This window comes from Eleginops maclovinus, chromosome 2 (genome assembly GCF_036324505.1).
Source record: "Eleginops maclovinus isolate JMC-PN-2008 ecotype Puerto Natales chromosome 2, JC_Emac_rtc_rv5, whole genome shotgun sequence".
NCBI classification, from domain to species: domain Eukaryota; kingdom Metazoa; phylum Chordata; class Actinopteri; order Perciformes; family Eleginopidae; genus Eleginops; species Eleginops maclovinus.
The window spans coordinates 13,679,534-13,707,205 of NC_086350.1; the positions used below are offsets into that span (position 1 = coordinate 13,679,534).

Here is a 27,672-nt window from a genome sequence, read left to right on the forward strand (position 1 = left end):
TCATCCCCTGGTTCCTCCTAGAATGTCTGGAAATTTCTCTGCCCTTTTTTAAGCGCTTGTCATATGCCAGACTGCGAGACAACGTGGACCTGAAGTAACGTAAACGAAAGCTCCTTTTCTGCTCGGATACAAGTGTGACGAATGCACAACAATACCAGTGCATCTAGCAGGAAGCTGTATCGTGCATTTTATTTACAGTAGCACTCACAAGTAAACAAGGCTACAGATTTAAGCAGCGTTAGTTAGCTAGCTAGCTTTCCAGTGAGTGAGGTTTTTTGTTGCTGCACTTGGCGTGGTTTGAGAAGTAGTTAGCTTAGCCGCTGCTGCTGTTCGCTAGTGTTAGTATAAATTGTGGTGCAGGTCAAAGGAGTAGGAGGGTGAAATCTTTTCATTACAATGACCGCAGAAGAGCAGACCAGTGAAGGACAGCACACCATCCCAATGGAGGGAGAGGACATCACACTAAAGAAAGACGGGGGTGTTTTGAAGGTATCGTAGTGTGATTCGATTTTGATGCTACATATTAATCCTGGCTGCTTGTTGTCTACGCATGCGGATAGGCTAACGTCAGCTAACGCTAGCTTATATCGAGCACTGAATAAAAACATCGTATGCAAGCTACACTGTTTATCCACTGTCCTTCCAGATAACTTATAGTAAGGCTGTCACCAACATACGTAAAGATGATCAGCCATGTCCGCGTCTCTAGAAAGATCTAGAACATTGGAGACATACTAAACGCTAAAACTATTAGTGGTGATAGGGGGCATTTATTACCCTCACACGCACGCGTTTACAAATCACAATCATTCACAGTGATTTTGCATCCCTATTTTCTATAATGTATAATGTATCACACCGCAAGGTGGGTATACGGGACAGAAATGCGAGGACCTGACTTTAGATGTCTGTTGCTGAGATGACTTTTTGGATCTTTAAATTCCCTACTGTTTTTATGACAAATTCTCGTGTTGCGGTCTGTTTTCCAGCTGGTCAAAAGGGAAGGCACAGGCACAGAGCTGCCTATGACCGGTGACAAAGTGTTTGTTCATTATGTGGGCACACTTTTGGACGGTTCCCCTTTCGACTCGAGCAGAGACAGAGGAGAGAAGTTTTCCTTTGAGTTGGCCAAAGGTTTGTTTGATATCTACCTTAAGATGTGAACATTTACCTTTCATTGTTGCACAGCCACGGTTGATGATCCATCTTCCTTCTGTTTAGGTCAAGTAATAAAAGCATGGGACATCGGCGTGGCCACAATGAAAGTGGGGGAGTTGTGCCAGTTCATCTGTAAGCCAGAGTATGCTTATGGATCTGCAGGAAGTCCCCCAAAGATACCACCCAATGCCACTCTGGTTTTTGAGGTAAGTGACAGTGATATCAGGTTATTTTGCCAATATTTAAAATTACATATTGTAAATCGTTTTCCCTGGTCTTGTTTGAAATGCAGTATGCTATTATCTTTTAGGTGTGAAAATATACTTTTCCAATGTATGCACACTTTTAGGTGGAGCTGTTTGACTTTCGAGGCGAGGACATTACTGAGGGAGAGGATGGAGGAATTATCCGTCGCATTATCACGAAAGGGGAGGGATATTCCAAGCCTAATGAAGGAGCTTCTGTTGACGGTAAATCATCCAGACACTACTATTTCTTTGTTAAGAATGAATAAGAGATTAGACCATCTACCTTTTTTATTATTTCTTTATTTTTGGTAAAGAAAGCCTGTTTTAGAATTGTACACAAACTTTACTTACCAAACTTGACACATGTTATACCTGATATTTTATGCTGAAATGTTGAAGCCAAATACTACTTTTGATTATGACACACTCATTCCAGTGTTCCTACAGCTTAGTTCAATTTAGAGTTAAGACATTTTAATGCCCTCAAAACCTTCTTACTTCAAGACATTTATAAGACTTTTCAAAGATTGATTAAAAAGTGTGTTTATACATATCAGCGCCTTATCTTGAGATTTATTAGGTCAATGATAAGGTGGCTTTACAGCATTTTCATTTTCATCCAATAGGAAGAGGCTGCTTGAATCCATGAAGATTACTATAGCTTCTAAAAATTGCAACATATAGATGGGGTCTAGAGCAGACAATTAATTGAGGGCTCAACACATTTTTTCCTTGCCATGAAACCTGGCAACTACTGTAACTTGTTTAATTAAAAGCTACTTATAACTGCTGTTTTTTAGTACGGGGAGAAAGATTATTTTAAATGCATTAAAGCTAACTTTGCTTTGCTGTCACACATTTACAGGCAGCCTCAACAAAGCAATACATATTATTGATTGTTTGGAAATGGCATCACTTGTGCTCAGCTGCAACTTTTTGATCTGTCAATCTACTGCATGCTAACGCTTGTGTGGCTTACTCACAAATCAGATTTGTGGCAGAATCTAACCCCAGCTGTTGTTAACCCTTTCAGTAACTGTGGAGGGTTCCTATGAGGGACGTGTTTTTGACGAGAGAGACATGAAGTTTGAGATTGGAGATGGAGAAGGTCTCGGCCTGCCAGTTGGAGTGGAGAAAGCCATCATGGCGATGGAGCAGGGAGAGGAGGCAATCTTCCATATTAAGCCTAAGTATGATCACATATATGAAGACAAATGTATCTTTTTGTAATGAGTGTTTCATAGAAGTCTACCCAATCATTCATGTGTTTATCTACATCTCTCAAGCTGAACTGTTTGTGTTGAATTCTAATGCCTTGCACAGACTACACAACTTTCAAAGTCGTCAGATCGCTTGCGGAGTCTTGAAGTCGTTGTGGTGTGCACACTACGCGATTGAACGGCGACAGGGGGTCACACACATTACACGATCTGTCACCAGGAGAAATCCCAGAGGAGTCTATCTGGTCTCCAAACTACGTTTTGTCACGAAAACACACGAGAAGTGACACGGGAAATGACGCGACACGACGCGCGAAAAAGGACGTTTTTGTCAACAGTCGACATGGACGTCAGAAGAAAACAAGCGGTGCAAGTTGTTTTGCGCGATGCTTTGTGCTGAAAAAACACAGGGGAGGATAAAGAAAAGAATATGGGTGAAGGAATGGATTGCCACACTTGTTGTGTAGGACAACGCTTCTTCTTTTTTGAAAGTTGTGCAGCTCCTCCCCGGGCTTTTCCTCACCACGTGTCATGCGCTCTCATTGGCTGTAGCTCATCGGCGCACCCATTACCAGGCACAACTCTTTTCACACTACAGGATTTGGACTCGCCGACGGGTCCAGATATTTAGCTTGTTACATATCTGTCTGGCCTCGGGGAGGGCGTCGGGGAGTCTCTCACCTCGCTCTTGAAACAGTTCACACATAACGATCAAACACTGACTGCCGAGCGCCAATTTAACGCAGATTTGCCTCTAATCGTCCCCGAGCTCCAAAATCCCTCTGGGAGCGACCAATTGGGCTAAAAATCTTGTAGTGTGAACTTGGCATAACTCAGCAATAAAGCAATCTTAATTTTAAGACAAATGGATAACAGTCGTGAAATTTTGCCAACTCAATCAAAGATTCTAGAACATGAGCTACACACATACTCCGGAGAACATATATTACACTGCAAGGCTGTTTTAAGTCAAACTGCAACTGATACTACAGTATTTTTACGCCACACTTGAGATATTAATGGTTAGTGTCTTTGATTTGCAGATATGGCTTTGGGAGTGTTGGAAATGCAAAGTATAACATTCCTGGCGACGCAATGCTGCTATACAAAATAAAGCTGGCAGCCTTTGAGAAGGTAAACAGATCTTGCCGCTGACTTGCAAATACAACTTGCCGTATAATGTTTACAAATGAAATGTCAGTCGCGACGTTGATGTTTACTCCTCTCAGAAGTGATGTATGTGTTTTATTTTATTCAGGCTAAGGAATCATGGGAGATGAACACAGTAGAGAAGCTGGAACAGAGCAGCATTGTCAAAGAGAAGGGAACACAGTATTTTAAGGTGAGCATCGGGATGTTTACAAATGTTATATAAAATATTTTAAAGATAAAACCTCACATTTTCTATGTTCTGTTGCAGGAGGGGAAATACAAGCAGGCGTCAGTGCAGTACAAACGGATTGTATCATGGCTGGAAAATGAATCTGGTTTGTCAGAGGAGGACGAGAAGAAAGCAAAAGCTTTGCAACTGGCGGCAAATCTGAATCTGGCCATGTGCTTCCTCAAACTACAGGAGTCAAACAAAGCCCTAGAAAACTGTGAAAAGGTATGTTCACACGTTTTCCGTACTGTATAGCAAGTTGGAGACTAGGCGTTCAAATGAATTATATTATGTGTTGAATATAAATATGTCTGTACAGTACTGTAAGCATTTTCCTCTCCTCTGCTAATGATTATAGGCCCTGGAGTTGGATCCATCTAATGAGAAGGCTTTGTTCCGAAGGGGAGAGGCACTTTTCGGCATGAAGGAGTTTGACAGGGCAAGAGATGATTTCCAGCAGGTTGTTCAACTTTATCCTGCCAACAAAGCTGCCAAGAGCCAGGTATAAGCTATGTGTTGATTGAGGTCAACCTGGGTCCTATTTACCTCATTTTTGCCATCATAATACGCTTTATTTGTCGTGCCTCTACAGTGAAATTGGCATGTGTTGCTCTCATATGTATTGCCATATCTTGCCATGAGAGTATTACTCTATCTGGCATGACTTTATTTGGCATATAAGCCGTTGCTGCTGCGTTTATTTCCTGTTTATTAAACAGTCTTAATCACTTAGTAGTTGTAAACTAAGCTGAAGTTAAAATGTGTATTCCTTATGATCCTTTGGCTCTTTGAAAGATGCTCTTAGATCTATGGTTTATTTGGTTGAACTGTAAAAATCCAAAGACATAAACTGTGTTGTATCTTGTGGTTGTACCTGTGATATATCTGAAAATATGGTTGCCTGACCTCTTCTCCATTTTATCTTGCTAGGTGGTTCTTTGTCAAAAACGTATCAAGGAGCAGCATGAGAAGGACAAACGCATCTACGCCAATATGTTCCAGAAATTTGCAGAGAGAGATTCAAAGGTGGAGGATTGTGTTTTCTAAAACGGCCACAAGGGGGTGGGATAGTCACGCTTCAAAATTGTTAAAGTAAAATGCCATCCTGATTTATTTATTTTCTCTCTTTATAAACAGAAAGAACAAGACGTGGGGAAGATTAAGAGTACGGAGAACGGCAATGATGACATGGAAGTTGAGGATGGAGAAAAGGAAGTTGCGATTGAAACAAAAGCATAGAAGATAATGTGACTTCATTGCTCACATGTTCTTCAGTCTTTGTGTGTGTGTGTGTGTGTGTGTGTGTGTGTGTGTGTGTGTGTGTGTGTGTGTGTGTGTGTGTGTGTGTGTGTGTGTGTGTGTGTGTGTGTGTGTGTGTGTGTGTGTGTGTGTGTGTGTGTGTGTGTGTGTGTGTGTGTGTGTGTGTGTGTGTGTGTGTGTGTGTGTGTGTGTGTGTGTGTGTGTGTGTGTGTGTGTGTGTGTGTGTGTGTGTGTGTGTGTGTGTGTGTGTGTGTGTGTGTGTGTGTGTGTGTGTGTGTGTGTGTGTGTGTGTGCTTTCTTTGTGTCCGGGCTTTTTGCTGTGGCAGCTGATGGCACTGTGGGAATTGGTTTTAATAAATGATTATGAGTGCCACAACCCCATCCCTGAACCTGTTTGACTCACAGCTTTGAACTGTGCATGTGTTTTCACAGCATTTTGGGTAAGCAAAAAGTGCATCTCAGTGCGGACTTTCACCCGTTAAGGGCTAGACCATTCACCTTGCACTACCCTCTTTCCTCCCCTTCTCTCATGTTATGCTTTCCATCTCACACTCCTCATGGGCCTACTGATCAATCATGGAGTTGTGATGTGTATTGTGCATAGTGACTTTTGTCCCAAAGTACATATGTAGCGCTGGATAGTTTGAGTAATAAGACGTTAGCCTGGAATGAGTTCGAACTGCTCTCTCAACCTATAAATGGAGCTCCCTTATTACCCCCAGGTTACAGGACTGTTCACATTTTTTGGGGGAAATATTGACTTTGTACTTTTTTTTTTCCCTTCCTGGTGTTGTGCTTGTGACTTATGTATTGTTCTCAAAATGGATGAATACAACCATTTACTTAACTGGAATATGTGCATTTTAAAGCAGCTAGAAAGGACATAAATAAGCTCCTCCTGGACACACTTAAGTAATAGAACGATTAAGTGTTAGTCTTAATTTACTGTAATAAGTACATGTAAGAAAGTGTGCATGCCCAGCTCTTGAGATTGAGACTGTTAATAACGGTACACCAGAAGATGTGAGCCCTGTTTGACTCTGTCTGTAACAAGGGGCAGAAACTGGACTAGGGGGCTCATTTGAAACCGGGCCATGGGTTGTGTGATGAATATATCTTTGTCTGTTGGAAAGGTCACTGCTTGGTCTGCCCTGACAGAAAGATGTAATAAATAATAGCTAAAAAAAAACCATGATTGTGTGTATTATTATTATTTTTATTATTGACTGTTATAACTGTTTAGTGGCAGAGAATTGAAATCAGACAATCCTCAGTTAAGTTTTCTTCAGATTTGATCAGAACGCCAAACCAGGGGGAAAACATAAATTATAAGTTTACACTAATGTGTAAAAGGCTGTGCAATGCCCCAACCTAGGAATGTCTGACCAACTTTTATCAGCTATTGTTTTGAAGTTTACAAGCTTTTTAACCTTCTGAGTTAAACCATATAGCGAGTGGGGAAATTTGACCTGAGGCAGCGGTATCATAACTACAGGACCCATTTGAGAGCAACAACTGGTGAACTCTGGCTGAAATTAACCTCTCCTTAACCTAAAAAAGTACACCTCATCAGGTGTGTGTGTTACCACTGCTAAAGAAGTTTGGGTGTCCCCTGACCAGAACATGAAGAACAAAAAGAATAGGACTTTAGAATTCAGGGCTTAGAGATTTAGAGAGACACAACCATTCAAATAGGGGCTCTTAATAGCTCTAACCACCGTGAGAACTAATGCAGACAGAGTGAAATAACTACATATTCATACACATTTTGAATACTTGCTCATGCAACCATATGCCAGAAGAAGGATTTTGCCCAGACAAACAAGTTTATTTGCAGGAATATGCTTGCTAGTGCAACACAAAATTCTAAATAGAACACTTTAGGATTTGAATACTTAAGCCAAATGTATCTATCTCAGTTTCCAGTTACCATGCAGTACCTGCTGTTCAGATAAAGAATATCCATTTTTTGTACATCAGTCAGTTGTGTACAGTTGTAATGGCTCTTTTTCTGATATTTTATTGAAAACACAGGAAAAAAACAAATTGAAGGAGAAAATATTTTGTTGAGGCATGCCTAAATATGTTTTGTACACAAAATATATGTCATTAAATGCCAACAACATGTTAGCATTTATATTTTGGAGGCCTTTGTGTATTCTGCAAATGATTCTAATGTAAATGCTGTTTTTGCACAATGTATTAATTATTATTTGTCCAAAGTGTGTACCTGCAGCAGTCAAAAGGTCAGAGTCTGCTTTCCGAGGACAAACATGATCTGATCTGATCATCCAGCTCTCTCAGGGACACCGGTGTCCGTTTACGGATGTGATCTCTTTGCAGTGTGATTACTGCCCAGTACTGCTTGTGCTCTACAGGTAGATGAGAGTTAAAGAGCTATTCATTTTCGTTCTCTAGTATCTGATGTGTTTGGATAGTATATTCTTTTGTGACAAAGATTCCATTATCAGGGGTTTATAAAGGGAGGGAGGAATCGCCTGGAAGTTATATGTTTTTCTCCCAGCAGCAAAGCCATCTTCTCTTTGTTCTTTGTGTGCTTGCCTCGCAGGACAAATAAACCACCATTTTATTAGAAAAGCATTTCATTTTGATTATTGAGTAAAACAAACAAAAGGGATTTCTACCAAACAACAGGTTAAACAATACATATATATATATATATATATATATATATATATATATATATACATATATATATACATATATACACACACACACACACACACACACACACACACATGCACAATTTGTATTCACTTTTGTTCAGGTTACTAAATATGTTGCAATAACCTGACAATCTATTTATAGAAATTCTTACTTGCCACATATGTGCATTAGTTTGTCTCGAATGTCCATTTCTACTAATATTGGTATTTTGTTAATAGTTTCATATTTATTGTTTAGCTTTATTGTAAACTAATCAAAGTAACTAGTAAAACAACAGCCCAGTTGAAGTGCTGTGCAACGGATAGGTTCTTAAGAGGAATTCTTATTAAATAATAACTAAGTAAAGTTTTATATAGGTAACTACTTCACGTGTTGGTGAAACACTGAAGGAAAATATCCCATATGGATATATGGCTACTACCTGTCCCAGGTAAATCCCAAGGGAAAGGGTGATGGGTGCAGCCCATGTTCACTCCTCCCTTAATCCCAGCGCGAATAGTGTCAAACTAATCACAAAACATGTTTCCGGTATCATCATATTTCAAAGTAAACTACACAGTGACACCTATTTTGATTTGTGAAACAGTTATCTAAAATGTGAATGAAATGATTACATGCTTGTGGCAATGTAAAGTACACTAAAGACAATCACTCTAAGTTAAGTGCCGTGTCCCCAGCAATTATGTATTTATCGCTACCCTGATTTGACAGTGCTTTTACCTTGAAGGCTGCACTGTCTCTGTTCCGATCTATTTTCGGGCTTCTGCTGTCTGTAGTGCCATGAAGTTGTGGGGTAAATAAATGCTGGTGTGAGATTTCACTGTTCACTCCGTTGTTCGTGCGGCTTCGTGTGCACAGAAATAGTTGACTAGCCGGAGCACAGTCTGGATTTTTCTGATGATAGAGAGTTCACAGTGGGGACTACCGGCTGCCTCGAATCATGGTGGGAGTTTTCGCGGGATGAGAGCAACCAGGGGCCGAGCGCGCTGGGGATATCCAGGGCGCCGGTAGTGAGCACCCGCAGGGAGCAGCGGTGGGTGGCGGGCAGACGGACGGGCTTGCGGCGGGGTCGGTCCCCTCCTGATGACAAAGCGGGTGACCCCACCGATGAATAACTCGGGAGGAGCTTTCGCATGAGAGACAAGATGTTCGCTGCGTTTTTTCCCTTGAAGAAACTGCGGCGCAATGGCAAATATCTCCTGTTCGGGGCGATTCTGCTGGTCGGAGTTGTGGCAGTGTACCATGAGATGGTTGCTGCAAAAGCTTGGAGCGGTGATACTAGTAAGTCTGTGGTCGCCGGTTACGACAGGTCTTACTCAACAAGTGTTGTTGATTGTTTTTTGAAGTGATGCATCATTTAGACTGGCCTTGGGTCTAACAACATGTTACTGATACAACAGCATAACAATGGAAAGTGAGCATGTGCATGAAATAAGTTTGCAGAAGGATCTGGCTGTAGGAAAAATGAAAAGGTCACTCAGCGATAGGTAAAAATTGTGCAACATCTAAAGAAACGATGCTCAATATTTTCTCTCTTCCTTCCTTCTTATATCTGTTAAGTGATTTTGTTTCCATTAATTTCATTGGCTCACTGTCACACAAAAGCTGTACTTTTATAGTGATGTTAAATCGGACTGAATTTGTTTAAAAAATATTCGAACAACCTCATTTGTTAATGTGGAGATGGCACTCATCTTAAAAAGAGATGGCATTAATCTTAAAAAGAAACCTACAATAAACTGCAGTGTATCGCAACACAACAGAGTGTTAAATGATGTGTGTTGAAGCCAAAGACAAACTAAATGTCCATGATGTGCACAATACATTTTAAAATAACTTATGATAATGACTTTTCATTTGCAGATGTATTGGATTACAATTTAAAACAGGATTAAAAGGAATACATCTGACATATACTTTTACTTTCCTTTAATCAAGCTTGATGCATTTGCATAGGAAACATGAGCCTAGAGCAGGTGAAACAACAGGTCGTGTTAAAGAGATGGAGGTGTGTGTGTGTGTGTGTGTGTGTGTGTGTGTGTGTGTGTGTGTGTGTGTGTGTGTGTGTGTGTGTGTGTGTGTGTGTGTTTTAAGAGCAGGGAAATGAGCGAGGGGTGGGGGTGTGGGTAGGTCAGATTGCAGGTTTACACTCAGAAGGAAGTCTCGTCTCACACTTGGTAATCCAACTTCCTGCCCTTTACCTTATTTACGCCTTGGTTTACCATCTGTTGCATTGAGATCAGACCCAAGTATAACATAAGGGTGTCACCGCCCTGGCATGGATGAAGATGAAAACAGTGAAAATACTCAGGTTGGTGTCTACCCACAAGAGAGAAGTAACAACACATGAAACACAGACTTTGAACAAACGGATGACGTGTAAACACATGCCTCAGACCTACATTACAGGGCTCGCCTATCTACACATTCCTGGGCTTTAGCCCCTTTAACACAGTGGGACTTCTGTCAAGAGAAGGACCACATATAGCCTTCAAACAGCTGAAAGGCCAAAGTGAAGACCTAAAAGTGTAATGGAAAAGGAGATATAAGCATTTTTACAGGTGTCACAAAGTTGCAATCTAAAGTTTTTTTTGTATATCTTACGCATTAAACATAGTTTTATGTTCCATTTATGTTTGTTAAAGTGCACTCAATAATCAGACTTAAGCTAATTTTTAAGAATTATTATTTGAAAAGGATAAGATCTAATAGTATGTGTAATTTGTTACTCCAGTAAAAAAAAAAAAAGGCTTTGTATTTGCCTGAGATTATGTTTCAGGCCTCAGTGCAAATGCAAATATCATATTAAGATACAAGCACTGTCATAAAGACAAGACTGTCAGCAGTATATGTAACAGCAGTTTTGTCATGAAATTTAGATAGCTATCTCAACTTGACAGTACTAAGAGTACTAACCTTTATTTCAATTTAGCAGCAGTTTTAAAATATCTGTCACCCTTAAACATCACATGTAAACAAAAAACAGCTGTCTTGCTTACCCATAGTAATTTGATCAACATATTTTCCTCAAAACATCTTAAAGTATTGTGACATCTCTATACCAGATTAGATATTGCATTACTGTTTATGTTGAATACGTCACTAAACACTCAAATGCAAGGCTACGCTGCCTTCTGCAAGCACACCAATATCCCACAATCAGGAAATGAGCATCAAAGAGAGTGAATGTAAAGTTTCCGTCCATGTCGTCATAAAACTGTAGTATAGGGTCCCCTGATAAAAACTGAAAGGGTAAGATTGTGACTTCTATAAGTGTGATCTAAGGCTCAGCTCTGCAGGTATAGGTCTTTAAGGGACGGCTTGTTTTTCCCACATGAAGGTCACATGGGCACTTAAGAACATAGATAACCTATGAAGTGCTGCAGTTAATAAATGTCCCGATGGAGAAAAGGCTGCCTGTGTGGGCGGGTGTTTTTATCATTGCTGTATTTGGTCATCCTCTCTACTGGGCAATCCTCCATAATTTCTAAATAATCCTTTTGGTATCAGCTGTATTTGAGTTAATAATAAATACTTTAAACTAGGTAATCGAATGCGTCTTTGCAAAAAAAATGTATCTGTAGTATACTACTAATGTCATAACTGGGATCTTTACTTATGCAAACTGCATATTTAAATATCTTAACTGTGCGTTTTACATAGATGCAAAACAAAGTGTCTAAAACCCTTCTAACCCCTCACCAATAACAGAATCAGAAATCCTTTATAAGTCCCACAGCGGGGACATTTACATTGTTGCTGCAAAAGTGGCATAGCAGGTATTAAAAAAAGGCATGCAATAATATAGAATGAGCTATCAATTGATATAGAGAAGAAAATCACGACTTAATTAAACAAATAAGTATGTAAGTACACATCCACAAAGATAGTGAGAAGCAACTTCAGAACTTAATGACAAGGTCTTGAGAAATTATACAAAAATAAAAAATGTTGGCTCCATTCCAGTAGAATTTCTATTTGAGCTGCAACAGGAAGGTAGCTGTGCCAAGTTTGGAATATAGTCTCCAAAAAAAGAGAACAGACATGAAAATCCTCCAGTCTCTTTTTTTCAGATTTCATTGATGATGCTGTATAAAGGCTGAAAGCCTGTAGCGCCCCGCAAAAAATGTATTTCATTAACTTGAACATTTCAGCTTTGAGTCATTGAGTCCACCAAACAAAGCCATACAGCCAGATTGCAATGATTTCATTTGATGAAGGCATACAAGCAAAGTAATATTGTGACGAAAAGGCAGCGGTATAAGGCTAAGTAAAAGCACTGACTGCAGCTGGAGATAAAAATATTCCTCACTTGGTTTTCCTAACTGCTACTCTAGAATTACGTGTGTTGCCAAAATTGTCCCACATGTCTCAAGGGTGTGTGTTTGGAGATCTCCACCCTAGTGATAATGACAGACTCCACTTCACTCAATGACACCACAAGCTCATAAAAACCCAAACACAGAGGTCCTTCTTTAAAATACACACAACCCTACAATTTGAAAGATGCCAGTCGAGGTTAAAAGGAATAATATTTCTGCATCTGTTCTACCAAAGTAAAACGTTTGGCCAACACTGGAGTGACATAGCAGCTCATGAGAAGCTGTGAGTAAGATGAGTTAAATTCACTGGTCATCTGCATTGAATTGGAACAGGGAGTGGATGAGTGGGACTCTGTCTGGGACACTGGTCTCCTTTGTTTGTGCAACATAAGCCCACAATAAATGGGTGAAAAAGGAAAAAATGGAAATCTGGTAACACCTGAAATAAGCTACGTATACCTGCTATCAGACATCCAGCGAGTTAGATTAATAATATTGAATTTGATGGGGGGCCTTCATAGTTAGGTCATTTTCAGGCGTGGTTGTGCCATGTTATTTACAGAAGAGTTTTTCTTCCTACGTGTACATTCATTCTTTCGCCTCTCCACACACCCTCTCTCTGTAAATAAGCTGATTTTCCGAACAAAAAGAAGCAGCTAGAGAAACGCACAGTTCATGGTTGATTACATTTGTTTGAATGCGAAGTGAAGTCATTCTATTACCAACAACCTGTAAAATCCCACATTACTTTTAAATCACCCGAAGAGGTCTAAAGACAGTGTGACCCATCTGTGGACAGTCAATGCATATGACTGATAGCTGATTGTTTTTTATCATTTCTTCAGGTATGAATCCTGACAGCAGCAGCTGGAGGAGATCCATGTTTGACGAAAGGGTAAGTCAAGTGGCAGGAAAATATCTGGTGATAACAGGGTGTGTGATTGTGCAGGGAGAGGTAGAAGGGAAAAAATAACTCAGACTTTAACGTGTGTTTATTCAGGTCAGAAAGGACCATCAACCAGACTCCGTGGAGGATTCAACCGCTTGGAGGGCCAGCTACATTCTACAAACCTGGAAACCAGAGGTGTGTATGTGTGTTTGTGTGAGTGGGTCCAGAGTGCTGCATGCTTAAACACTTTGTCTCACCTCTTTTGAACTCTGAATAAGCTGCCCAGGCCTGCCCTCTTCCCTCCCACCTCAGCTCATTTGCTTTTGTGTACAGTACGTTTCCTGCAGAAGAGTGTTCTTTAGCAGCTTCCATTGCTCTGTCATCATGTTTCCACTATATTAAGCAGAGCTGTGCTCCGGCCAGTTGCTTGAAACATGAAACATGCTTCATGTTTGGGGGAAGCTGTTGCTGTGTCTGGCACTGCAGACCAGATTAAGCAAACCTGCTTTAAAAGGCCCTGTGATCACCTATGCGTTGGTGCCAAGTCACTGATTGGAAATCGTTCACTCCCTAAACATCCTCAAACCTGGGGATTCATTAACTATCACTGTTGCCACCAAACTAAAACTAAACAGGGTGATAGGACCAGTGGCGACTCATCATTGGGGGCAGCTGGGGCATAGCCTCACCTACGATCAGCAGAAATTCATTAAAATAATAATTCCCAAAATATGTTTAAAATTTATGTTTAAATATATTTTAAGATCATGTTTAGTCCTCTCTACATTGCTGCTTCGGACTGCGTTCTGGTGATCAGTGTCCGAAGTGTTCCTATTGAGCCGGGCTGAGCGATGTGGGGCGAGCTCCAGGCTGCCCCTCTCTCACTGTGGAAATAAAAACTACACTGCGCATGCTCAGAGTAGTTTTTCATTCAATGTGTGCAGCAAAAAAAAAAAACACAAGTGTGGCAAAGCGCTCGCAGTCCCACTAAAACGTCATCTCATAAGTCAGAGCTGATTGGCTGAAGTGTGTGCGCTGCAAAAAGTGTAGTTATGAAGAGGAGACGAGAGAGCTTAGACTACATCACAAATTGATAGAAGTTCACCATCTACTGGCGCTTTCGTGAGCGAAAGTATAGTTTATGATGATTGTCTGTGTTTAGCCTTTGCTATGGAAGCAAATAAGAGACAGAATGATTTGATTGTGTGAACATTTATAAATTCAACTGAAAGCTTTTTCTCCACGACTTCATAAAGTTTATTTATTTTTTTGATTTTTTGTCCAACTTCCACTCTAAAACACAAAGCTATTCATTATTGAATCACATAAATAAATGATAAGCCAAAATTGCTCACAATTATAAAACTTTTACAAGAGGACACAGCAAAAGCAGTTAGGAACTCTATTAAATGTCACACCCTTCACAGATTTAAAATGGAATGAGAAGGAAAAAGGTGCGGCAGGCCCATAAATGATAGCTTGAAAGCAATGATTTTCCCAGCTGCTCAGTCCAGTGGCCTTCGATCACAGACATTTAAACAGAAGGATATTACGTTGTTAAATTATTAAAAGCAGCACTGAGCCTGGGTCACGCTAATATTTAACTAACTGTGCTGATGACAGCTAAACATTGAGCTGGACCGCTGAATACAATTTGATTGACTGCTATACTGAGGCTTTAGTCTTACCTGCATCATGTGACCAGCACACACAGATCAGATTACATGGCCTCTTTGGCAGCTGTCAAACAGGTTTCCATTGTCACATAATTCCGTTAACCACCACCCCCCCCCCCCCTACACACACACACACACACACACACACACACACACACACACACACACACACACACACACACACACACACACACACACACACACACTCTGTATAATAAAACTTAATCAAACAGATAATCTCAAATAACAAAGAAAACATACTATCCCTTTTGTTTCCATATATGCAAAAATATGTTGTTTCATTATTTTTAAAGATATTGACATGTGCTAATGCTTTGAGCACCACTTTGAGCATTTATTTTAAAAACACCAGCGAATAAATAAAACAAAAAACATCTGCACAGCTAGATAATGCTAGAGGTAATGCTTTAAATTAAGGGAAACTGGCCCTTTAAACAAGGCTTGTGTGTACTCAGAAAGTGTAGGTGGGCCTTTGGTATCATATTACAGTTGGAAACTAGTTCTGTCATTGTATTCTTAAGTGGTATCCAAGGAAGTCTGTATTAGTAGGTTTTAGTTTACCAAGTTCTGAAGCCAGATGGTTAATTGTCCCTGGCTAATTGTCCAACTGTTGACTGGCAACAGCACAAACACCAGTGTGGTCCAACAATGTCCTCTGTCTTTCTTCCTGCAGTATAAGGGACAGGCCAATCTGCATGTCTTTGAGGACTGGTGTGGCAGTTCTACAGCTGACCTCCACAAGAACCTGCACTACCCACTATACCCTCATGTAAGTAAACACCTTATCTTCTAAGTTCCCTGACATGTATTATGTTGAAATGATTGTTTAAACTGTTAGCCACACTTAGCATGTTCAAGATTTAAGTTTCAAAGGCTTTTTTGTCAAATGGAAAATTGCTACATCTTAGTTTAGGCAATTATCATATTTAGTCCAAGGTTAATTCAACATTGCAACATACAATATACTTATCACATTAAGAAAAATACATAATAACTAATGCCAAACATTAGCGCAATTAGCATATTTGTGAAAGCAGGAACAAGAAAAATATAGACATATAAAATAGAATAAGATAAAACAATGCAAACTATACTGTTAGAACAGTAGAAACTGTTGAAAAAATACTGTAATAATATATTTTCTTGGTGCAAAGTCATTCCCTGCACTCCACCCAAGCCGTTTTTAAACACACACACGGCTTGTTTACACTCAGAGGTGCATTCTACATCCATGTGCTAAATCCTCAAGTCCCAGGACTCATGATGTAGTCTCACTTTGAATAAGCATCATGACTGACTCTTTGTGTTTCCCCTTCCTCCGCATTTCAGTCCAGGACGACAGTTCAGAAGCTGGCCGCCTCTCCTCAGTGGACCAACTACGGGCTCAGGATATTTGGTTATCTACATCCTTACATTGATGGTACAACATGAACTTTTCCATCTTGTTCCGGTCTATTAACGTGTACATGTGTGTAATATGTCTCCCTCTATCTCTTCCTTAATCAGCCACTTTATATCCTTTTTTTTCTCCTTGTCTCTCAGGAGAGTTTGTGTTTGCTTTGAGCTCTGATGACAATTCTGAATTTTGGCTCAGCACAGATGCATCTCCCCTTAACTTGCGGTCATTGGCATGGGTTGGAAAGGTATGCTTATCTCTGAGCTTCCGAATCAGCTGAGTGTAATTTCCTCAACCCTTATCGTCTGTAATTTTTGTTTGCATGTGGGATTTTTTCTCTAGGCTGGAACAGAATGGACAGCCCCAGGCGAATTTGAGAAGTATGCCAGTCAGACCTCCAAACCAGTCTGGTGAGGGACAGGACTTAATGTTAAAAAATCAGCAAACAGGAACAATATGATGACAGTGCCTGTCTGCAAAACTCAGTTGTTGGAGACCCTTAAGTAGTTCTACAAGACATGAATGCCATGCTTCATCCAGGCTGTGTGGGTGTGATTTTATCAGATTTAACAGCGGCAACATAAAGAATAGAATTGTTGAGAATTCTGATTGGTGTACTATTATACGGGAATTCACATTTGTCCTTTGTAACTTTTCCTTTACAAACGCATAAGAAGAGAACATAAAACAACACATACCAAGCAAAAATAACCAAATGTGTCCAAAATGAAGCAAAATAAAAAATCAACATTGTTTTTTCGATTTTGAGTTTGAAAAGTCCACTTACGACAGAACCTCAAACCAATGCCTTGACGTAAGCAGTTTAAGTCAAAGAACCCATGCATAAGTAATTCTGTTTAAAAATGTATATGCACTTCTTAGAATTCAACCTAGAGTTGTTGATACTGCAGAAACTCAACATTACTGTTACAACATCGGGGGCGAACACTTGTTGCTACTGCATAGAAATATTTGCTTACATACTGCAAAGTGATGTCAGGCTGTGTGGGTGGGGTTTACTGGAACCAGGCAGGAAATTCAGTAGGCTATATGATGCATACTTCTTTTGTGATTTGTCACAAGTACCTGTTTTGCCAGAAGTGTCAGCTTCAGTGAGCTCAGCTAAAGTTTGCAGAAATTAATATGTTCAGAGAAATCAAACAATGATGAACACAAAATAATCCTAATTAAAATAAATATATATTTGCTTGAGACTGATGAACAGATGTGTATCTCACCGAGGAAGCTGCTGCATCCTTTATGTATCAAATCAACTTTATTTACACAGCTCAATATTACAAATGCCCTAACGAAGCATGTCCTTAGGCCATTGATTAGGTAAGGAATCCTTTAACAGTATCAAATGCAATTAACTACTAAGGAGCACACACAGACATTGAACTTAAAGCTAATATATTGTGTTTGTATTTAGAAACTGTTTTGGTTGTGTCAGATGTGACAAATACACTTTATTTCTTAATATGAACTTTTACCGTCCAACAGGCTGTCTGCTCAAAGAAGGTACTTTTTTGAAGTCATCCACAAGCAAAACGACAGAGGGACTGACCATGTGGAGGTGGCAGTAAGTAATTGGACTCTTATTTACTTGTTTCTGATATTCATATTAGGCCTTTGTCATAAAGTGGAAGAGACATGCCGTTCTTTGTGTTGGTTTCACACAGTGGCAGCTCCTTGACCAAGGCTCTCGTTTCAGCATGATTGAATCCCATCACATCTCTCTCTATGTTAGTAAGTACAAAAAACCCCATTCAACAATCCTGCTGCTTGAACAATGTACTCAGTAAATCTGTATTAGTCTAGACCTCAAACCTGCTTGTCTCTGGCTTTGTTGCAATGTAAGTACAGCACTGACTGTTATGTCCTGCGATTTGTCCCAAAGATGAGTCTGCCTTTTTAATGAGTGATGTAGCTCACATACCACAGACTGCTGCAAGCCACGTGCAACCCCCCACAAAACAGCAGAAAGGTACAGCAGACATGCTGAGAGAAGACCCGCGAGACTCTTTCTACCAAGGTGAGAGGTGTCTCACTGTTGACCTATTTCTTTACCTCACATCAGATAAATTACCTCATCTTCCATTTCCTACCATTCGATTACAAGTACTGTGCAGCTAATTTCCTCCCTCTCAATTCAAAGTAATCTTATCTTGAATGTGTGTGTTGTGTTTGTTTGCAGTGCCTTTGCTAGACAACAAGTTTCTACAAGGTGTCCTGCCTGACTGCTCATACAAACCAAGCTACATAATAAAAGACTTTCCTCTCCTCCGCTATCAAGGACTGCAGTTTGTATGTATTTATAAAGTTTGTTATTTTACACCCACAATATTCTTCAGAGCTCAATATTCACACAAAAAAGTCCTGACAATGTTGCACTTTTATTTTGTCTAAATATATGGTCCTGTTTGGCTAAGCAATGTTTTATATATTGTAGTATATACTGCCCTCTGAGAACTAGTTTAAAGATGATGAAGACATGCTGCACTGATCAGAAAGCAACACATAGCACAGCCTTTCATTCTCTCAGTTGACTGTTAAACCTCAAACTCATTGTTCATCAATTTGTGCTGACTTCCTGAAGTCTCGGCTGGTTGCCCTGCAACCTCCTAGTGACAACAAGACTTGCGTATTTTACTGGTTAGCCAAGAAATAGTCCTATGCATAACCAATGATAGCCCACAATATGTTGATTCGACAGTTTGGTATGATACACCTTGTAAACTAGTGACCTTTGAGTTTTTTAAAAATACTTTTGAAAAGAGCCAGGTCAGCAGTGTCACTCTGTTTTCCCTCAAGGCCGTTGTTCCCAGGTCATTTGGGTATGCCATTTTCAAAATGCAATACATTTTGCGATATGTTGCGTCTTGAACCATCCAGCCTATGGATCCTTCTCATAAAAAAATTGCAAGTTAAGGGAGTTTTTTAAGATAGGACAGACACTGTCTTACCATTTAAAACTGAATGCAAATATCTAAAATGTGGCTGCTGCATTGAGATGCAGCTTTTATGTTAAGCAGTTAGGATGTAGCAGCAGTTTTATAAGAGAGGGATGTTGACCTCCTCACCTCAACAACACTATTGTTGCTAGGAGATTATTTGAATATGCACCTTACACATGCTGTTCTGTTATATTCTCAGCTCTGCAGAAACTTGTTGCATCCCTCTGACATTCCTTATTATACAAGAGCTCCTGATTTATCACCAAGCTCTCATAGCTTTAACAGTGTGTTTCATTTATTCTCCTCAGGTCCACATGTCCTACATCTACCCCAATGACTACACCCGACTTACACACATGGAGACAGAGAACAGCTGCTTCTACCCTGAAAGTCCCTACTACATGAAGATGTAAGACACCACACATTAACCTGATCCATATGTAGCAACACTTATGTGTCTGCTCACACAGGGGTTCAAAAGGATGGAAGGACAAGGCGGGATTAACATTAACTCAGGCACTGTCCGGGGGAAAATATTAAGCAGCGTTCTTTTCGGCAGTGGGGGAGAGGGTCCTCACTCAGGCCCCAGCCTACTGCAAGAGACCAGAACCAGGTTACCAACATGCTTTTATTTAGTGACTCATTACCTGATTCTGCTCAGCTGTCTGGCCTCCGGATGAGCCACTCCCATCACTCCAGCAGCCGGCGCCCTAACCGCATCCCGCTGCCACAGTGTCATTCTGTACTTAATAAAAAACCACACTGTGGGACAGAGAATAGTTAAAATAAGTTTACAGTATGGTCAACAGAGGGTGCTGTTCACAGATAATAGGGTTTTGTTTTATTTTTGAGAAAGAGATTCAGTCCTAGCAGTTCATTAATTTGTGATCTTAACGTAACATCAGGCCAATTAACCTCTTTTGGATTTTTGCATAATTATGTGTTTTGTCTCTAGGTTTGGTTTCTCCAGATACATGAGATTAGACCATCCTGATATGCAGAAAACAGGAAACATAGGACAAGGTATATTTCACTTTCATTTTTTCATTTAAGTTACTTGTTTTGTCAGTCCATAACACACGCCTTTTCTTTTAGATTTTGGGTTCCAGAGAAGAAAATCGGAGCAAGTTGAGGAAGATGAGTTTAACAATGAAGCCTATCAAAGAGAAAAGGAAGCAGGGAAGGACCAAGTTGATAACGCCATTTTTCCAGACTATGGTGATGACTATGATGATTATGCTCAGAGACGCAGGCGCAAACTGTTCTCCTTAGTCGTGCAAGACACTAATAACAAGCTAAAGAACATGTCAGCCACAAGACTGCACACAGATGAGTTGCAAAGGAGGCAAGGGAAAGACGATTTCCCAAAGCCAGAGCAACAGAAACCAGCTCAACCTCAGCAAACAACACCAGCCTCAAAACATCCCCCACCTCTGCAACACAACCGGGCAGGCTTAAAACTGGAGGGCTGGGGAAAAAAAGCAGATCAGATAAAACCAAAAAGAAAGTTAAAACCAGCAAAGAAACAAAAGCCCAAATTAGTAGAGACTGCTGTGCGACCAGGAAAGACAAATCCCATGATGCCATCGGACAGAGGGCAGCTTAAACCAATGGAACAATCAGCAGACCCCTCAGAGCAGCTAAATTCTAAACGGCTTGATATACAGAGGTCCCGTAAAATGAACAATACCCAAAATCAGAGAATCAAAAACTCAAAGCTTCAACCCTTAGAGAAGGATGAGGAGGATGCTCCTTCGCCTGAAAACCCCACAGTGGACCTTCAGCAGAAGTTGGTATTCAGAAAAATTGATCTTCAGCCAATTGACATTCACCAATTTGCGACTCCTGAGAGGGAAATGGAGCGTGCTGTAGTTATGATAAATCAAAGGGACAAACAGCTTAGGGTTAAGGAGCAAGAGATGAAAATGCCTCTGCAGGATCTAGAAAATAGCATTAATAGAGCAAAATTGATGGCTAAAGGCAAAATGGAAAAAAAGCAGTCAGTTAGGAGAGAAGTGGAGGATCAAGTAGGGGAAGAAGATGAGGAACGAAACATGGCATTGTTACGGAGAGACTCTCTTTGGGGACCAGGGGAAGACTTTGAAGGTACGGATGATGAGGATCTTACCCCAGCGCCAGTGTTTGACACTGAGGTCAACTGGAGCCAGACCTTCCAGGTCAACCACCTGGACCTTCAGGCTCAGCGATCAGATTGGATTGACCTGCAATGCAACATCTCAGGCAATGTGCTTCTCCAGTCCAGTGATGCTCTGCCCATTGTACAAGCGTTCATGGACCAACTCAACCAAAAGCACCACGGGTAACTATTGTATTTATATTTGCACAAGTGACTGTGCATCACCTGAATCTAGAGTTGCTTTCATGGCAAAAATCAGCCTCAATTTAATGAGAGTTCCATAATGAGAGATGTAAAATGGGTAAAAAGATAGAATGCAATTTTTTGTCCCCTAACTTCTGCAAAAGGAATACTGGTGTCTCTGCAGGTTGTGAAAGGTTTACATTCGAATCAATATTTCAGTATAAAAAAGAACTAAAAAGCTAAAAACAGTCTTACAGTATTTGTGTAGCAGTTATTAACTCCCTTCTCCCTAATATCTTACAACTTTTTAAAATCTATTTTAGGACAGCTTGGTGTGCTCGACCTATAGTTTGAGACCCACTGACTTAAGTAGAAAATAAATTATTATTAATTAAAGTAAATAAAACAACTTTGTCACATTGTGGAATCAACCTTTTAATTACATATGAAGCAGGTACTGTCTTACCCTGTTCACGTTTACATTTAAAATCATGTATTTGATAAAAGTGCATTTCAGTATGTTTTTTTTATATTCTTTCTGTCCTTAAAGGCAGTTCACGTTGGTGCGTGTGGTTAACGTTGTGAAGCGTATGGACGGGGTGCAGGGCAGCCGCTACCTTGTGGAGCTTGAGCTGAAAGATGCAAACGACCAGCTGCTGCGCCTCTCCTACTATATCTACACTCTGATCCGCCACAGCAGGCAGCACAGCAAGGACTTTCGTTTCCCACGACCGGAACCTGAGCTGGTGCTGTGTAACCCGGTGGGCTTCCGCTGGAATCCGAAGGCCACCGTTCACTTCATAGTACCAGGTACATCCACCCTTAATAATGCTCATTACATTTACACGCTGCCTTTGTTCATTTGTCCTGTTTGTGCTTTTATTCCACAATTTTTTGTAACAAATACAATAATCTTCAAGATTACTTAGATGATGATGATAAACAAATCTCAATATGTCAGCATTTACTTCTTTGACCCAATTACCTGTAAAAGGTGTCATATTACTATTATTAGTCATGTCCCAACAACAGAATCCTAGTCATTATTTTGTTACTCAAAGAAAAAAAAGACCTCCATTATGTTGCCATCGATGTCATGTCAACTCAGATCTCCATGGACCTTTAGTAAAAAAGGAAACCACAGAAGCCAGTATTTTAAATGCACACTAATAAGGACAGCCCTCATGGGATTAGATCCTAAAAGTGAAATATCAAAGAGAAAATCCTTCTGGCACCCTGGAGAATGTGTCATCTAATGGCAAGACTGTTTAATTAATTTAATACAATAAAATTGTTAATTTGACACTGATGCTAAATAATAGTACCCAGAGGTCCTCATTCACTTCAGTAATCAAATATATTTAGTATTAAGTCAAGGGAGTTGACATTGAAATACGGATTGTAGATAACATTTTCATAGTTCCTTTTCGTATGCTGTTTATCTTCTGTTGTTTTGTCTTCATCGGATGTATAATAGGACAATAAATATTTTCCTTTTTTTGAGTGTCTATTCAGTGTGACAGTTAAATACTGTTGTTTTTTTCCCTCTTTGTTTATTCATGCATTACTGACCAATTGTCTGTACGACTCTCAGTGAAAAACCAGGCTCGGTGGGTGCAGCAGCTGATTGCAGATATGGAACAACTTTTCAGAGAAACCAGAGACTCCAACTTTAACCTCATCATCGCCGACTACAACAGCACGGACATTGATGTGCGGAAGGCTCTGCAGAAATCCTCACTCCCCAGGTATGTGTATGTGTGTTTTCTTCACTTTGAACTTCAATCTGTATGTAACAAAACTATCACAGAGAATATGTTTACTCTAAAAAGTTGCCTGATGAACATAACAGGTACCAGTATGTGAAGCTGAGTGGAAACTTTGAGCGCTCTGCTGGTCTGCAAGCAGGAATCGATCTTATAGATGTGAGTATTGCAACATGACTCTCCAACAGTGTTTTAAAATGAAAAGTAAATAAAAGTAAAAACATATTTTTAATTATTTTCTCTTCTCATTCTCCCTAAGGATGACCACAGCATTGTGTTTCTTTGTGACCTCCACATCCACTTCCCTCCCTCCATCATTGACACCATCAGGAAGCACTGTGTGGAGGGATACATGGCCTTTGCTCCAATAGTGCTGAGACTAGCCTGCGGGGCTACGCCATTAGATGCCAAAGGTAGATGCTGATGCACCCATCTTGAGTTAAATCAGTGAGAAATTGTTTAATTAGTTGTCAGGAGTGAGGGTAGGAACCCTGTGTTAGATGTGCAGCACAGTTGGAGAGAGGAAGTTAACTTGGAGAAGGGGTGTTGCTGGATTTAATTCTGATAATCTGCCTCTCTTAGCCTTTTTGGGTTGTTTTTGCCTGTCATATATACAGAAACCGTACGCTCTTCTATGTTCTGTGCTTATTGTGTTACTCTTGTAATCCATCATAGCCGACTCTTTCAATGCTTCTTTGTAGACTCAGGTAGTCAGTATTAAAACAAGCAAGATGTCCGCCTCCAGAGATGGGAAGGAATCTACACAGAAACCTCAAAGCTCTTAATTCTTCCATTGGCATGTAGGATTAACAGCTTATTCGCTACTGCCACACTATCAGACTTGCCAGGTTGTAACAATTGGCCGGGGTGGATTTAAAAATAAACCACTTCTCTCCTAAAGTTTGCTCACTTTAATAAATGTTAAAACGTCAAAAGCAGCGCTCTGGTCAGCATTGAATTTTTAGGAGAAGTGTGGATGTAGATGATTTTACATTTAAATGAACATGTGGCCATAACACCTGCAGGTTACTGGGAGGTCAACGGCTTTGGCCTGCTGGGCATCTATAAGTCAGATCTGGACGCAGTGGGAGGAATGAACACCAAAGAATTCAAAGACCGCTGGGGAGGAGAAGACTGGGAGCTCCTCGACAGGTTTCGCAATGCTTTTTCAGACAAACCTTTGTCTGGCTTTTATTTTCTTTGTGTATTTCCTCTATTTTCAATGTTTGTATTTTGTTCCACTTTATAGTGAATAATGTTTGTTTTTAAAATGCCAATTTTAAGGATCTGTTGCCACACACTGTTGCTGTTACCAACAGTAGTAATGGTCTCTTGACTTGTATACTCTGGTTTAACAAGTTCATGCATGTTCCTTAAAGATGTTTAAAATAACTGTGGGCAAAGTGTGTAAACACAGATGAATCACAAAATAACAGCTTGAAAGCATTGAAGATGATAGACAGATTCACAACAATGTCCTTGTATTTTTTGCAACAATGTCAATTTAACCCAGTCGTATACATATTAGGATATGATTAGATAAGTTTTGTATTTATATGGGAATCTGTACAGCAACAACAAATAGTTTGCAGCTGCTTTGATTCAGACCAATTATTAACCTTAATATAGATATAAGTTACCAAACTCTCCTCTCCTTTCTGCTTCAGGATTCTCCAGGCAGGACTGGAGGTGGAGAGGATGTACTTGAGGAACTTCTTCCACCACTATCACTCCAAACGTGGCATGTGGAACCGCCGTGTTTCGCCTAGGCACAGTTGAGCCTGTCACCTGCTCACTGCACCATGACAATGGTCGCCAGGGTTACAACCACGGCAACCAGAGCACTTTAAGGCCAGAGCCTGATACATACTTAACCGTAAAACCTGCTGACCGACAGCGACGGTGTCAAAAGACCGGGTACTGTCTTCATTATGTTAGCTGTGTGGAGAAAAAGCAATCCAACAATCGTTGTTAAGGAAATACTACTGATATACTCAGAGTTTATTACACTGGTTGTACTGTTGACTACTGCTAGGGTACTGGTGGATGAGTGCCATTGATTGTGTGATATTACAAATGAAGATACACCATGTCACCTGACTGAGGCAATGATGATCTGCACTACCTACTGCAAAGGAAATTCCTTGATCCAAAGACAAAAACGTGAATTAAAAATGGAAATTCAAGGATGTATACACACAAGTGACCTATATTATCGCAAGTCTTGCACAGGAGTCTTAATTATTTGTTTTGTTTGTGACAAAAGGAAATATCTGTGTTCGACAGCAGATTGTCTTTATAGTAAACACAGCCTTATTTTTGATGTTGTAAATTATGGAAAATGTTATATTTTTTTTGTGAATGTGTAGGATTTTTATTTGAGTTTAAAGTTATTTTTGAGTGTACCTCAGTTTACCTTTTAAGTGCCCCCATCTAGTTGTTCCATTACATATTTAATGTGCCTTCTTTTGTGACTGCGGTTATTCAGGTACTGGGGCCCCAAAGTGCTGTTTTTACAGTCAGGAAAAGCCTTAAACTGGAAAGAATTTAAATATTTAAGTGTTTTTTATGAGTGTATCATATAGTTTTGTCAGGAAAGGTCGGTTGGTTATATTCTGACATATATGTTTAAGTTGCCCAACTTATTACTAACAGTGTTGGCATATGAATAATAAGTCAAATATCAAAAAAACACTGTTAGGAGAATAACAGCTTGTTTGCCTACACTGCTACCTACCAAAGATAATAGAAGTTGATTGGTATAACCTTTACCTTATACTGTGCAAACTAAAACAAATCACAGAACCTGTTTTCTGTCCATGAAACTTGTCAACTGTAGAGTAATACAGGAAATACTGTAGCTGAAATATCTTGTGTATAATTTTCAAACTGTTTATTGGTTTTTAAGACAAGACTAATGGCAGCATTTTCTCTGATTGTTCACATTCCAGTTACATGTCTTGTGCCTTTCTTAGACTTTGAAATGTAATACATGTTGAATGGTTTCAGTTCTTATTTTGGGCAACTAAAAAGCTCCAAATTCTGGTTTGATGCCAGGTTTGGTTTGTAAGACTGCAAAGATGAGTGTGATTTCCCCTTTTTTTCTGTAGCAAAGCATTACAACTTTGAAATGTGGTTTCTGTTTTGACCAGAATGTTTGATGCTTTTTCCTTTTACTAATCTTTCATCTCTTACTTTGTTATTTTTTAGATATACCTCATCCATCTCTCTGTGCTGGCAGACGAACTGCCTTATTGTACGAGTCTCTTCTCTCAGGGACAGTTTCTTCTTTTTTACCATGCTTTCACAAATCTGCGAAATAAATTACTTTTGCCTTTATTCCCGTTGCAGTATGTGTGCTTTTATTCATTTTCATATAAAATGCAATGGAAATAGTGGACTGAGATATCACAACTGATATTACAAATCTGAGATATTCTGGCTGTTTATTGTATCGCTATAGACTTAAAACAAAAAAACTGGTATAGATGAAAGTTAATCATACTTTGTAAAACAAGCTCTTAACAAACATCATGCTGTTGAAATGATTTCTTGTCCTTTTACATACATATACATATGCATAATAACTAACACGAGATGGTTAATTTTTCAACCGGTTTGGCTCAGAGTAAATTGTTGTTTTTTTTGGTCAAACAAGGTAATAAATAAGACCAGTGTGATTTTTGTGAGAGTAGGACCACCCGGGCCGAAGTTAGAGGGGGGGTTCCAAATATGCCAGCCATGACACCAAGTTTTGTGCTTGTACATGCATCCCTAAGCCGAAGAAGGAGGAGTTTTTTCAACCAAGGCACCTGAAAATTGCAAGAATTGGTAAAAAATTCAACATAAAATTAAAAATGGCCGACTACCTGTTAGGTTTACGATATGCCTCCAAGAATCTATTTTTGTGCGTCTTGCCATGCTACATATGCCCACAAAAAATGGGGTCTGCCTTTCAACTTTGTTCAGGGTGCTTTAGAGCTTTTTGCTGAAGCCCCATGAACGCAACCCCAAAAAATGTCTTTCACCTGACCTGTCAAGTTTCCGGGAAAAAAATAAACAGTTGGTAAACTCAAAAAAACTATTTAATACAGCAGTAATAAAAATAATTCTGCGGATCACAAAGGTCCTCCGCTTTGGGATCTTTGTGCTCGGAACCTAATAAATGTTTTTTTTATGGGGCTTTTCAAAGCAATGGTACATAGTTCTTCACAACAGAGTAAGAGCGTGAAATAAATGTACAATGAAATAGCTTTTAAAAATGACATCAAAGAACACTGTCCTGTGTTCACTTGGGGGTATTAGATCAATGTCAATGTTAAATAAAGGTGTAGTATTGGAATGTGACATATGCAAGACACTCTGCTTCC

General features: G+C 39.8%; 2 protein-coding genes across 2 annotated transcripts; both read left to right on the forward strand.

Moving 5' to 3' along the window:
* Positions 1-52: 52 nt before the first annotated feature.
* Positions 53-5,401, forward strand: fkbp4 (FKBP prolyl isomerase 4). Its single transcript, XM_063907561.1, has 11 exons — positions 53-489; positions 990-1,134; positions 1,222-1,364; positions 1,508-1,628; positions 2,440-2,596; positions 3,670-3,760; positions 3,885-3,968; positions 4,047-4,232; positions 4,366-4,509; positions 4,938-5,033; positions 5,145-5,401. Exons 1-11 carry the CDS (start codon positions 397-399, stop codon positions 5,244-5,246), a joined length of 1,362 nt encoding a protein of 453 aa, XP_063763631.1. The 5' UTR covers positions 53-396; the 3' UTR covers positions 5,247-5,401.
* A 3,356-nt stretch (positions 5,402-8,757) lies between these two features.
* On the forward strand, positions 8,758-26,641 carry b4galnt3b (beta-1,4-N-acetyl-galactosaminyl transferase 3b). Its single transcript, XM_063912063.1, has 20 exons — positions 8,758-9,236; positions 13,123-13,172; positions 13,278-13,361; positions 15,537-15,632; positions 16,193-16,283; positions 16,406-16,506; positions 16,602-16,669; positions 17,763-17,841; positions 17,942-18,008; positions 18,160-18,294; positions 18,457-18,566; positions 19,525-19,625; positions 20,172-20,239; positions 20,312-21,536; positions 22,087-22,346; positions 23,131-23,284; positions 23,389-23,461; positions 23,562-23,715; positions 24,328-24,454; positions 24,970-26,641. Exons 1-20 carry the CDS (start codon positions 9,089-9,091, stop codon positions 25,079-25,081), a joined length of 3,303 nt encoding a protein of 1,100 aa, XP_063768133.1. The 5' UTR covers positions 8,758-9,088; the 3' UTR covers positions 25,082-26,641.
* The last annotated feature ends 1,031 nt before the right edge of the window (positions 26,642-27,672 follow it).

What these genes read in the sequence shown, in the direction of transcription:
- fkbp4 (XM_063907561.1), top strand. Translation starts at nt 397, where the DNA reads ATGACCGCAGAAGAGCAGACCAGTGAAGGACAGCACACCATCCCAATG. An exon ending in ATCTTCCATATTAAGCCTAA is followed by an intron (nt 2,597 to 3,669) that starts GTATGATCACAT and finishes TTTGATTTGCAG; the next exon opens with ATATGGCTTTGGGAGTGTTG. An exon ending in ACAAAGCTGCCAAGAGCCAG is followed by an intron (nt 4,510 to 4,937) that starts GTATAAGCTATG and finishes TTATCTTGCTAG; the next exon opens with GTGGTTCTTTGTCAAAAACG.
- b4galnt3b (XM_063912063.1), top strand. Translation starts at nt 9,089, where the DNA reads ATGAGAGACAAGATGTTCGCTGCGTTTTTTCCCTTGAAGAAACTGCGG. An exon ending in TACAAACCTGGAAACCAGAG is followed by an intron (nt 13,362 to 15,536) that starts GTGTGTATGTGT and finishes TTCTTCCTGCAG; the next exon opens with TATAAGGGACAGGCCAATCT. An exon ending in TCACATCTCTCTCTATGTTA is followed by an intron (nt 18,009 to 18,159) that starts GTAAGTACAAAA and finishes TTTGTCCCAAAG; the next exon opens with ATGAGTCTGCCTTTTTAATG.